Below are 12,335 nucleotides of genomic sequence, written 5' to 3'. Positions count from 1 at the left end.
ATCTCTGCAGCTAGAGGGCTTCATTTTTCATTAAGCATCACCTTTGACTGTGTCAAGTGTAGGGCACACAACAAATTTAGAGATGTTTGGTAGAGAAGTTGGTTTAAAACTAGACAGCTAACTATCAAAATAGCACAGTTATAACTGATAAAAGCATGCTAGCATGCTAACTGGTGTGTTTGAGTTGTGGAAGTCTTTCTTTAATTTCTGAGTGTTTTTTTGCTGGAGTGGGACTAACAGGTCTGTTTATATGTCAGTGCAACCAGAGGTGGCTACAAACACCAATGACGACACTGATCAGTGGGTAGTTCTGTCACCATGTTTTACCGATGCAACCTTTTGAGTACTGTGTAACATCATGTCAAACACCATGCTGTTTGCATTTAATGAAATTACAAGTCAACAGTTTATTTTGCTTAGATGTTTTTAAAGTTACCCAGAAATAGACACAGTACAATGTAAAAACAATGTTATTGTAGCTGAAGAATACCTCTGAGGTGATTTGCACGGTGTCTGAGCCAGCTATCTAATGTTAGCACGTTAGCAAGGTAACTACCGACAAGGTAAACAGCTCGCAAGCGGCGTGATTGGTTGTTGACCTGTCAATCTCACTATAAACGTCTACGTTATCAACACAACCCCATGTGCCAGATATGACCACCATCATCCGCATACGGTCTGAATCCACCGAAACGGGTAGCAATATAGCATTAAAAGAACAGCGACTAAGGCTGAGTTCCTGAAATGAGTGGAGTCAGATTAATTATGTTTACCAAGATAGGGTCCTTTAATATAAAATATTGCATTTCAACAAAGAGCAGAAAGACGAACACGCAGAAACCTTCGCCCACTCCCAGTTCCGTCGTTGGTCTGGAAAGTGGTTCCTTACAACCACAGTGTATCAACTGTGTAAATGTAATGAAAATATTTTTTTGAAGCCACACCCAAGACTCATAGCTAACACCCAACACCCCACACACCCAAGACTCATAGCTAACACCTAACACCCCACACACCCAACAGAATTTTTTTGAATGAAAATATTTTTTAAAGCCTCCATATATAGCAGCTGAATATTCAATCTAATCCAATCAGTGGCCTCTCACACACAAATGTAAACAGTTTATTGCAGGAGTTGTCAAACCACTCTCCAATTTTGGACACAACTCCACAGTCCTCCCCAGAAGAGTTTTCCCCCATCCAGTTATCTGGTTCATCTGGTTCATCCGGTTTATCAGACCTTTTCAGCCAGAATCTGTGAACAAACAGGGTGGATGGAGTAAACACAATGCACCATGATGTAGACATGCTCTATATGGAAGATGATGAACAGTTATACTACATATCTGTCTGTCTCTAAGTTCACTGAAGAAGGGGCAGCAGTACAAACACAATTCTGCATCTGCAATGGCAGTGAGGCTGTTCTGTGTCAAGCCTACAGCCAGCATAGTCTTTGTGCTGCGTCTGACTGACAAGCACAAGTTTGCTGTGCTTACATGTGTAACCATGAGAATAGCAGGACAGTAGCAGCCCCTCTACTCACTGCTGAACAGTACAACCAGATTGTATACATTTGAATGTATTATTACACGTTTACATCATTGTACATGGAACAGTATGTAGACTATTGACACATATAAGTAAGTGTTATGTGGTTGTGTTGAGAACGTATGAGGCATGTCTTACACTGCTCCAGTCTCATTGAGAGGTGTGCTGTCCACCCAAATCCACTGTCCTTCTGTCTCCAGGTCATTCAGTCCTATCCAGTAGAAATCCTCAATGGCACTTTGGGACAGAAAACTCTAATGGGAGACATCACAGATATTTATTTTCTAAATGGAATAACTACATGAAAATGCCCAAACCATCTCTTTTTTTACTAAACAAAAAAAGTATAATATGCACCAACCTCAAAGAACATATTCAGAAATGTATCAAATTTACTAAAATAATCCCTGTGAAAAATAAGGGACAATACTTTCACTAAAGGATGATTTGATATGGTGCTAACGCTTTGGGAAGTTTATTCCAAGTTGTCATAAAATCTACAACTTAAAACATTTGTTCTGATAAAAAAAATGCATGATGGTATATATACAGAATAGGTCAATAAAATGCATATAAAAAAGAAAAAAAAACACCCTTTTACTTCACCTGTTCTTCTTGATTGTTCACAATGACCAGATGCCCCCCTAATGTGATGCAGTGATCTCGACTCTGACTCCAGGTCTTATTAGTGGAGGAGAAGAGGTAGCACCTCCCACTGTTGTTAGCCCACCCTTCAGGACAGACCCTACAAACACAGGTGTCTACAAACACACATGACGACACTGATTACTGGGTAGTGCTGTCACTATGTTTCACCAATGCAGCCTTTTGAATACTGTGCTTTGAACACCATGCTGTTTGCATTTAATGTCAGCAATAGTCAAAAAGTACCCTTCTTAAACTTTCTGGGGGAGGTGAAAAGTTCTTTCTATGCTTGTTTCGTATTTGACTAAACGCATAATCTTTATTTCGAAAAATGTCTGTAATTTGTTGCTGAACGTATGTTCCATTTTAATCATGAAAATGATGATTCAACAAATCCTATGATATAAGTGTAAATAAAATACTTATAGTCCAAATATATAGCTAAATCTCACACGCTCATAATTTCCAGTTTAGTAACTCTACATATTTCATCTGCTTTGGTGTTCTCCCCAAACAGAACACCTCATTGGTGCTGCTCCATGTTTCCTCAATTCAGACACATTGTTACACCTTTTAAAGCATCGCCATGGTAACTTATTTGTCCATCGTGTTCTTGTAGTGGACACATGTTCTATGATTAACAGAGAGAGATAGATATTGATATATATTTATATATTTGTATCGCATTTCAGTAAATAAACATTTTCCTAACTTAACATTGAAACGGATGGTTTCAGGAAGTGGCTTCAGGAATTCCCCAACAGCCCCAGTAAAATTGGTTAATGAACAAAACATTAGTCAAAGTGCAGCAGGCCAGATCACATGTACGTATCTCAAAGGGAAATATTGAAAATGAATATGTACGGTAACTTGAACTTTGCATTTGATGATGCAAAGCAGCAACATTTAGAGAGTTCAAGCTAATACATAATAAACAGGTGGTGGCTATGCAGTTATTATTCACAATACAATTATTATTTACAATGTCCACAAGATTGATTAAACCTACCAAAGCCTTATCATGTACCATGTATGTAAACCCATATGGAAAATGTCTGTAAAAACCTATAGGAATCACACTTGCCATGTCAATACTTGCCTGGCAAATCTTTGGTAATGAGCTTGCATTTCATACTAAAATGGCATAATGCCCTTCAACATGTTAGGTAGGTCATACAATATATAAAACATACATTTATTTCTATGTTACTGTGTATGAAAAGGGCCACAATTATGTGTGTTAACACACTGATATCAGACATATTAGAGAAAAATGAACATTTACAGTATCCAGCCAATCTCACCAGTGGTATTCAAGGCTGCTGACAAATTCTTGTGAAGTGCTTCTATCAGGTCAAGCATGGTCTGTGCAATGGAATCTGCCAAAGAACACATACTTTACATTGTGGGTGTGAGAAAATCTGTGGACCTGTGGACCAGACATAGAATTGTACTATGGGTTGCATCGCATTTCAGTAAATACAATTTATTTCTAACTTAACATTGAAACGGATGGTGTCAGGAATTTCCCCGCAGCCCCAGTTACATTTGTTAATGAACAAAACATTAGTCATAGTGCAGCAGGCAAGATCACATGTACGTATCTCAAAGGGACACATTGAAAATGAATATGTAACTTGAACTTTGCATTTGATACTGATGGACTTATGCAAAGAAGCAACATTGTAAATGTAAATGATATCCAGCCAAACTCACCAGTGGTATTCAAGGTTGCTGTCAAATTCTTGAGCTGTGCTTTTATCAGGTCAAGCTTAGTCTCTGCATTGAAATTTGCCAAAGAACACATACTTTACATTATTTATTTAAGCATTGTAGAAAAATCTGTGGACCTGTACATCAGACATAGAGTTGTACTATGGGTTGTATCACATTTCAGTAAAAAAAAAAAAAATGTATTCTAACTTAACATTGAAACGGATCACATATAGGTTTCTCAAAGGGACATATTGCAAATTAATATGTAACTTGAACTTTGCATTTGATACTGATGGACTAGGAATCACACTTGTCATGTACAATACTTGCATTGAAAATCTTTGGTAATGAGCTTGCAGTTCATACTAAAATGGCATTATGCCCTTCAACAATTATGTTTGTTAACACACTATTATCAGTTATTCTAGAGAAAATGAACAAATATCAATCAAACCACATGAAATGTGTTCATTTACAGTATCCAGCCAAACTCACCAGTGGTATTCAAGGTTGCTGACACATTCTTGTGCAGTGCTTCTATCAGGTCAAGCTTAGTCTGTGCATTGGAATCTGCCAAAGAACACATACTTTACATTATTTATTTAAGCATTGTGGGAAATCCTGTGGACCTGTGGATCAGACATAGAGTTGTACAATGGAGATAAACTAAACAACAACAACAATAACAAAGTAAACCCAGAGACTTTACGTACATATGTAAGCATTGTGGGAAAGCCTGTGGACCCGAGGGGAATATGTAGAGAGACTCACCATGGTATACTATCACAACAAAGGTGACAAAAGTGGAGAGAAAATAGTTATGAGGGAACGCTAACAGGTGAACATGTAAAGAAACTCACAGAGGTAGGCCACGGCAACAAGACCAGCCAACAGGCCGACACTAAGAGCCAGAGAGAACAGAAGAAGTCCTCTGGATGTGGAGACGTTTCCTTTACTGCCACTGGGCTGCTGAGTCACATATGGAGAATCTGTGGTTGTGGAAGGAGAAAGATCAATCTGTTCTCAGCCAAAGAAGCAATGATTTGAGTGAATGATGAATGAACAGCAAAATCAAATCTAATCAAATAATGTCTGAAACATTTGACGAAAGTGTGTTCCATTTTGATCCTCACTTGGCATATATCCTACAGCCACCTATTAACAGAAAAAAAAAATTCTAAATACTAAAGCTAATCCATTCTATTTTCCCATACCTAATCATAAATGAGAGAGCAAATGAATGAGTGCTACCTGAAATTACTTACAGTGCGGTGACTTATGGCAGTCAGGAGAATCTGCCCCCTTTCCCATTTCAGGCAAAATAACATTCCCATAGACAGGGTCCATTAGCACATGGCTAGTCGTTTTGCTATTGAGAGTCAGCTCCTTATGGCAGCCAGGGGAATCTGCCCCCTTTCCCATTTCAGGCAAAATAACATTCCCATAGATATTGTCCATTATCACATAGCTAGTCGGTTTGCTATTGAGAGTAAGCTCAAGAGCTTGTTTACTGAGTGAGAATGAATTTCTGCAGATGCCTAGTGTTATAAGGAAGTACTGACATCACCACGCATGTCACATGACATTTTTGTCACAGGCAAAGAGTTTCATAGCACCCAAACCTTTAACACAGACCGCTTGACAGACGACATGATTCCACAGACCACAAAATCTTTCTCCTCTGTATGCAAAGATCCGCTGAACTGTGGAAATCAAGCAATATCTGCATTAATGAACTATCTGCAATCTGTACAGAATCATTTCGATCAGGTGCTTCAATTTATGTCAGCAGACTCAATGGTAGAGCCTGTTCTAATCAACGCATGATCACCGTGATCATGTGTGTGTATTTCAACAATTATGATAGATTTAACTATGATAGATGTGCTACGTCTCCATGCTGAAAAAGACAGTGAACATATTGAAGACATTTCTTCTCCTCATTGTCATGAAAGTTGGTGATATTGGTGGCCAGGGGCTTTAGTCATGATGTGACATTGTTTATCATGCATTGCAATGCAAAAACAGAAATTTAAACAAGAGAATTATAAACAAGCTGTGAAATAAGTAGTTTCATATGTATTTCTTTAGCAGATGCTTTCATCCAAAGGAACTTACATGTTGGCATTTCATCGTATATGTACTTTCTGTGGTTTAGTTAAGAGCTGGTTTCATCAGTTCAGCAGCAGGGACACAAGAAAGACTGTTTTTGTGCACTCTGCATCTCTCCTGTAGAGGTCACTGTAGGGCACTGTTACAATATATAAAACATACATTTATTTCTATGTTACTGTGTATGAAAAGGGCCACAATTATGTGTGTTAACACACTGATATCAGACATATTAGAGAAAAATGAACATTTACAGTATTTACAGGGCCACAATTATGTGTGTTTCTAGTGCCTCTGAAAAGGATGTATGTCGGTCAAGGATGGGTGGATGAAGGGATGACCTGCACTCTGAATCTCTCTTGTACAGGTCACTGTGGTGTATTTCTAGTGCCTCTGAAAAAGAGGTATTCTAATGTCAAAGCAGGTGCGGAATATCTCGCTAGAGCGCGCCATCTTTCATTAAGCATCAACTGTTTCTTTCAGGACTGTGTCAAGTGTAGGTCACACAACAAATTTAGCCGAGAAGTTTGGTTTAAAACCAGAGCGCTAACTATCGGAATAGCACAGTTATAATTGGTAAAAGCTTGCTAGCATGCTAACTGGTGTGTTGGGGTTGTGGAAGTTTTTCTTAAATTTGTGCGTGCTTTTTGCTGGACTTCCATCTAGTACATTGCCTGGGCAGAGAGTGGGACAAACAGGTCTGTTTATATGTCAGTGCAACCAGAGGTGGCTACAAACACCAATGATGACACTGATCAGTGGGTAGTGCTGTCACTATGTTTTACCGATAAAGCCTTTTGAGTACTGTGTAACATCATGTCAATCACCATGCTGTTTGCATTTAATGAAAGAACAGGGACTAAGGCTGAGTTCCAAAATTGAGTGGTCAGATTAATTATGTTTACCAAGATAGGGTCCTTTATTAAAATATTTCATTTCAACAAAGCACAGAAAGACGAACATGCAGAAACCTTCGCCCAGTTCCAGTTCCGTCGTTGGTTCTCGAAAGTGATTTCTTAGAGTGTAGCAATAACTGTGTAAATTTAATGAAAATGATTTTTTTAAAGACTTCATATATAGCAGCTGAATATTCAATCTAATCCAATCCAATCGGTGGCTATCGTCTCACACACAAATGTCCTCCTATCATTGCAGGAGGTGTCACGCCAGTCTCCCATTTTGGAGACCAGTGCACAGTTCTCCCCAGAAGGGTCTTGCACCTTCCAGTCATCTGGTTCATCCTGTCCATCAGACCTTTTCAGCCAGAATCTGTGAACAAACAGGGTGGATGGAGTAAACACAATGCACCATGATGTAGACATGCTCTGTATGGAAGATGATGAACAGTTATACTACATATCTGTCGGTCTCTAAGTTCACTGAAGAAGTGGCAGCAGTACAACAACAATTATGCATCAGCAATGACAGTGAGGCTGTTTTGTGTCAAACCTACAGCCAGCATAGTCTTTGTGCTGCGTCTGACTGAGAAGCACAAGTTTGCTGTGCTCACAACTGTAAACATGAGAATAGAGGTACAGCAGCACCACTATTCACTGCTGAACAGTAGAACCAGATTGTATACATTTCAATGTATCACTACATGTTTACATCATTGTATGTGGTTGTTATGTGGTTGTGTTGAGAACGTATGAGGCATGTCTTACACTGCTCCAGTCTCATTGAGAGGTGTGCTGTCCACCCAAATCCACTGTCCCTCTGTCTCCAGGTCATTCAGTCCCATCCAGTAGAATTCCTCAATGGCACTTTGGTTTAGAAAACTCTAATGGGAACATCATAGATATTTATTTCTAAATGGTATAATTACCATGTAAATGCCCAAACCATCGAATTATTTTTTGTTTTGTAAAAAAGCTGAAACATGCACCAACTTAAAAGAACATACTCAGGAATGCATGAAATGTACTAAAAAAAACCTTGTGAAAAATAAGAGCCTTTACTTTCACTAACATATGCTTTGATATGTTAATCAGGCCATGGAAAGTTTATTCCAAGTTTAGTCCAACATTTGTTCTGATAAAATGCATAAAGGTATATATTCAGAAAAAGTCAATGAAATGCATATAATAACGGAAAAAAACACCCTTTTACTTCACCTGTTCTTCTTGACTGTTCACAATGGCCAGATGCCCCCCTAATGTGATGCAGTGATCTCGACTCTGACTCCAGGTCTTATTAGTGGAGGAGAAGAGGTAGCACTTCCCACTGTTGTGAGCCCACCCATCAGGACAGACCCTACAACCAGAGGTGTCTACAAACACACATGACGACACTGATCAGTGGGTAGTGCTGTCACCATGTTTCACCAATGCAGCCTTTTGAGTACTGAGTGACATCATGTCAAACACCATGCTGTTGGCATTTAATAAAAGTACAAGTCAGCTTATGTCGCTAAAAGTACCATCATCCAAATAATAATACAAGTATTCAACAAATTCCTGGGCAGTTTTTCCATCAGATGAAGCTTTTCTTGTTCATTGGTATCTACCAAAGTATGCATACATTGCAATCTTTTAGGGGTCAGAATCGTGCATTTGTTACACTATACCATACAGGAAATCCATGCGTTATACATCACAAAGGCATTGGCATATTCGGCTGATTCAGAAATGTTTTATTGCATTACATATAAAGATGTATTTCACATCTCTTTCGGCATGTATCTAAAGGCTTCCTCTAATGTGAAAAAGAACTGAAGTGAGGAAGTATGCCAGACACGGGCGAGATAAGAACAACCAGAGCGAAAATAAACCTCTCTGAGGTAAACAGGCAGAGACTTCACAGATGGTTTGTTGAAATTCAAGTTCAATCTTTCCAATTGTTCACTGAAAAACTCCTTAACCAAACCCAATCCCTAACCTTAACCATAAACTGTAGTTAACAGAGTTTCGACAGATACTTTGTTTCTAATCCGAGCATCTGTAGACAGTCTATAGGAAACCATTCAAACAAAGTGTGCCCAAAATGTGCACAAGCACTAAGAGGAACGCAGATGTAAGTACTAGATAATTACCATAATGTACCATGTAATAAAGTGCGAACAGAAAATTATTATACTTATATTAAACTAATCATCTGTGCCTACCCTACCTCTGTATCTATGTTTATGTTTTGGTTTGATGTTCTTTGTATCTAGTGACTGCTATGGCAATGCAAGTACTCTATTTTTCATGTCAATAAGGCACTTTTGAATTTGAATTTAAACTCACAGAGGTGTACCACTGCAGCAAGAGCTGGAAGGGTGAAAAGCAGGCCGAGACCGATACCAAGAGCCAGAGGAAGCAGCACAACCCTTCTGGACTTGGAAACTTCTCCTCCTCCGCCACTGGCCTCAGAGAGCCTGGAGCCAGACACTGTGTGAAATAAAACACTTCAATTAATAAATTAGTAGCTACATCTTTATCTTAATATAATGAATCTTTTTTTGCTTCATACGACTGAAATACAATAACAAATATTACAAGATATACACGATAGCCGATGAACAGTATTTATACCATGTTTAATTGTTAATAGCCGGTTGCAAGGTTCACATCTAACGTTACTTACAGCCCATCGTATTAGGAGAATAAGCAGGCGCATTCGCATAGACATGGTCCATTCTGAGAGTGGTGTCAGCTCAGCGATCAGACACTGAGTAAGACGTCCCCTGCAGACTCTTAATATCATGAGGAAGTAAAGAAGGGACTGAAACTAAGCACCTTGCTTCATCAGTTCAGTTCATCAGTTAAACTTCACTTTAACTTGAAAAAGGGGAAATCCAAGTATGTGTTCATCAATATGTTGCAAAGACCATTTGATGGTCTGATAAATGTAGAACTACAGAGTGCAAAAAGTGCTGATAGGAAGTGCAATGCAAAAAACTTCACATATCAGCACACAGCTGTGTCTTTGCGTTGCGTACTTGTCAAAAACTCGGTGAGTCTTATTCAGGGGAAAGTGTCTCACACACAAATCTGCATGTTTTCCCGCAGGAGTTGTCGTGCCGTTTTCCTGTGCTGAGAGGCAAGCACAGTCTTCCCCCTCAGGTTCCTCCTTCCTCCGTCTGGCTCGTCCTGTCCTCCAGGCCTTTTAAAACAGAATCTGAAAACTGATCATTTAAAGCAACAGCAGGAGTTGGGGTCTAAAACTAGCAAGCTAACTTCCTAAAAGTCATGGAAAAACCACCTGTAGCAAAGGGAGACCCAGTTCACACTGTGAATTGCTTGCTAGCAAGCTAACAGTTGTCTTTTGGAGGTGTAGTTGGCGATGCCATGCTGTGAAAGCTTGGGGGGAGGGCTCTGTCCCGGACCACAGAACTAGAGTATAGCTTATTGGGAATAGCTAGTGTACTATAAGTATAGCTAGTGGGAACTAAAGGCGTGTTTATCTGTCCTTTACATGTTCTTGTAAAAATGATACCAGAACTACCTCAAAAACTGGCAAATGCCTCAATGTGAATGCACTATAAATATGAAGGTGCTGGGAGTTTTCTATTCTTTTAGGTGTTTGCTGTATGTACACATGCGAGTATGTGGCAGTCGGCCTATTGTAATGTGTTTGTGTTGAGAATGTATGCATGTCTTACACTGCTCCAGTCTCATTGAGAGGTGTGCTGTCCACCCAAATCCACTGTCCCTCTGTCTCCAGGTCACTAAGCCCCATCCAGTAGATCTGAGCAAGAGCTGGAAGGGTGAAAAGCAGGCCGAGACCGATACCAAGAGCCAGAGGAAGCAGCACAACCCTTCTGGACTTGGAAACTTCTCCTCCTCCGCCACTGGCCTCAGAGAGCCTGGAGCCAGACACTGTGTGAAATAAAACACTTCAATTAATAAATTAGTAGCTACATCTTTATCTTAATATAATGAATCTTTTTTTGCTTCATACGACTGAAATACAATAACAAATATTACAAGATATACACGATAGCCGATGAACAGTATTTATACCATGTTTAATTGTTAATAGCCGGTTGCAAGGTTCACATCTAACGTTACTTACAGCCCATCGTATTAGGAGAATAAGCAGGCGCATTCGCATAGACATGGTCCATTCTGACACCAGTATAATAATCTATAATGTACACTAATGAGAGTGGTGTCAGCTCAGCGATCAGACACTGAGTAAGACGTCCCCTGCAGACTCTTAATATCATGAGGAAGTAAAGAAGGGACTGAAACTAAGCACCTTGCTTCATCAGTTCAGTTCATCAGTTAAACTTCACTTTAACTTGAAAAAGGGGAAATCCAAGTATGTGTTCATCAATATGTTGCAAAGACCATTTGATGGTCTGATAAATGTAGAACTACAGAGTGCAAAAAGTGCTGATAGGAAGTGCAATGCAAAAAACTTCACATATCAGCACACAGCTGTGTCTTTGCGTTGCGTACTTGTCAAAAACTCGGTGAGTCTTATTCAGGGGCAAGTGTCTCACACACAAATCTGCATGTTTTCCCGCAGGAGTTGTCGTGCCGTTTTCCTGTGCTAAGAGGCAAGCACAGTCTTCCCCCTCAGGTTCCTCCTTCCTCCGTCTGGCTCGTCCTGTCCTCCAGGCCTTTTAAAACAGAATCTGAAAACTGATCATTTAAAGCAACAGCAGGAGTTGGGGTCTAAAACTAGCAAGCTAACTTCCTAAAAGTCATGGAAAAACCACCTGTAGCAAAGGGAGACCCAGTTCACACTGTGAATTGCTTGCTAGCAAGCTAACAGTTGTCTTTTGGAGGTGTAGTTGGCGATGCCATGCTGTGAAAGCTTGGGGGGAGGGCTCTGTCCCGGACCACAGAACTAGAGTATAGCTTATTGGGAATAGCTAGTGTACTATTAGTATAGCTAGTGGGAACTAAAGGCGTGTTTATCTGTCCTTTACATGTTCTTGTAAAAATGATACCAGAACTACCTCAAAAACTGGCAAATGCCTCAATGTGAATGCACTATAAATATGAAGGTGCTGGGAGTTTTCTATTCTTTTAGGTGTTTGCTGTATGTACACATGCGAGTATGTGGCAGTCGGCCTATTGTAATGTGTTTGTGTTGAGAATGTATGCATGTCTTACACTGCTCCAGTCTCATTGAGAGGTGTGCTGTCCACCCAAATCCACTGTCCCTCTGTCTCCAGGTCACTAAGCCCCATCCAGTAGATCTGTCCTTTGGTCTTCTTGATCAGGAATATCTGAGAGGGGACAGATTTCACAGATGCCAGAGGTCCGATCATTTTATCCCAACTAATTAGTTCCTACGTGTGCCCAAAAAGGAGAAAAGAAAAAGACCACAGTACATTCCACCAAAGGGTCTCTCTCCTCAGTGTGATGCAGCCTCTT

General features: G+C 39.8%; 2 protein-coding genes across 2 annotated transcripts; both read right to left on the bottom strand.

Annotated features, from left to right (window-relative positions):
• Window positions 1-763: 763 nt before the first annotated feature.
• Window positions 764-5,536, bottom strand: LOC116224982 (asialoglycoprotein receptor 1-like). Its single transcript, XM_031586156.1, has 8 exons — window positions 5,175-5,536; window positions 4,770-4,898; window positions 4,405-4,479; window positions 3,910-3,972; window positions 3,498-3,572; window positions 2,155-2,309; window positions 1,687-1,802; window positions 764-1,255 (listed from the first exon to the last, which is right to left on the bottom strand). The coding sequence occupies exons 1-8, from the start codon at window positions 5,365-5,367 to the stop codon at window positions 1,078-1,080; spliced, it is 984 nt and encodes a 327-aa protein (XP_031442016.1). The 5' UTR covers window positions 5,368-5,536; the 3' UTR covers window positions 764-1,077.
• Window positions 5,537-6,916: 1,380 nt separating this feature from the next.
• Window positions 6,917-9,700, bottom strand: LOC116225079 (CD209 antigen-like protein E). The gene is made up of 5 exons (XM_031586659.2): window positions 9,589-9,700; window positions 9,249-9,392; window positions 8,136-8,290; window positions 7,686-7,801; window positions 6,917-7,290 (listed from the first exon to the last, which is right to left on the bottom strand). Exons 1-5 carry the CDS (start codon window positions 9,638-9,640, stop codon window positions 7,113-7,115), a joined length of 645 nt encoding a protein of 214 aa, XP_031442519.1. The 5' UTR covers window positions 9,641-9,700; the 3' UTR covers window positions 6,917-7,112.
• Window positions 9,701-12,335: the final 2,635 nt, after the last annotated feature.

The sequence above is a fragment of the Clupea harengus genome, chromosome 19 (genome assembly GCF_900700415.2).
Source record: "Clupea harengus chromosome 19, Ch_v2.0.2, whole genome shotgun sequence".
NCBI classification, from domain to species: domain Eukaryota; kingdom Metazoa; phylum Chordata; class Actinopteri; order Clupeiformes; family Clupeidae; genus Clupea; species Clupea harengus.
The sequence above is the reverse complement of the archived record's forward strand: the minus strand, read 5'-3'. Positions and strand labels throughout refer to the sequence as shown.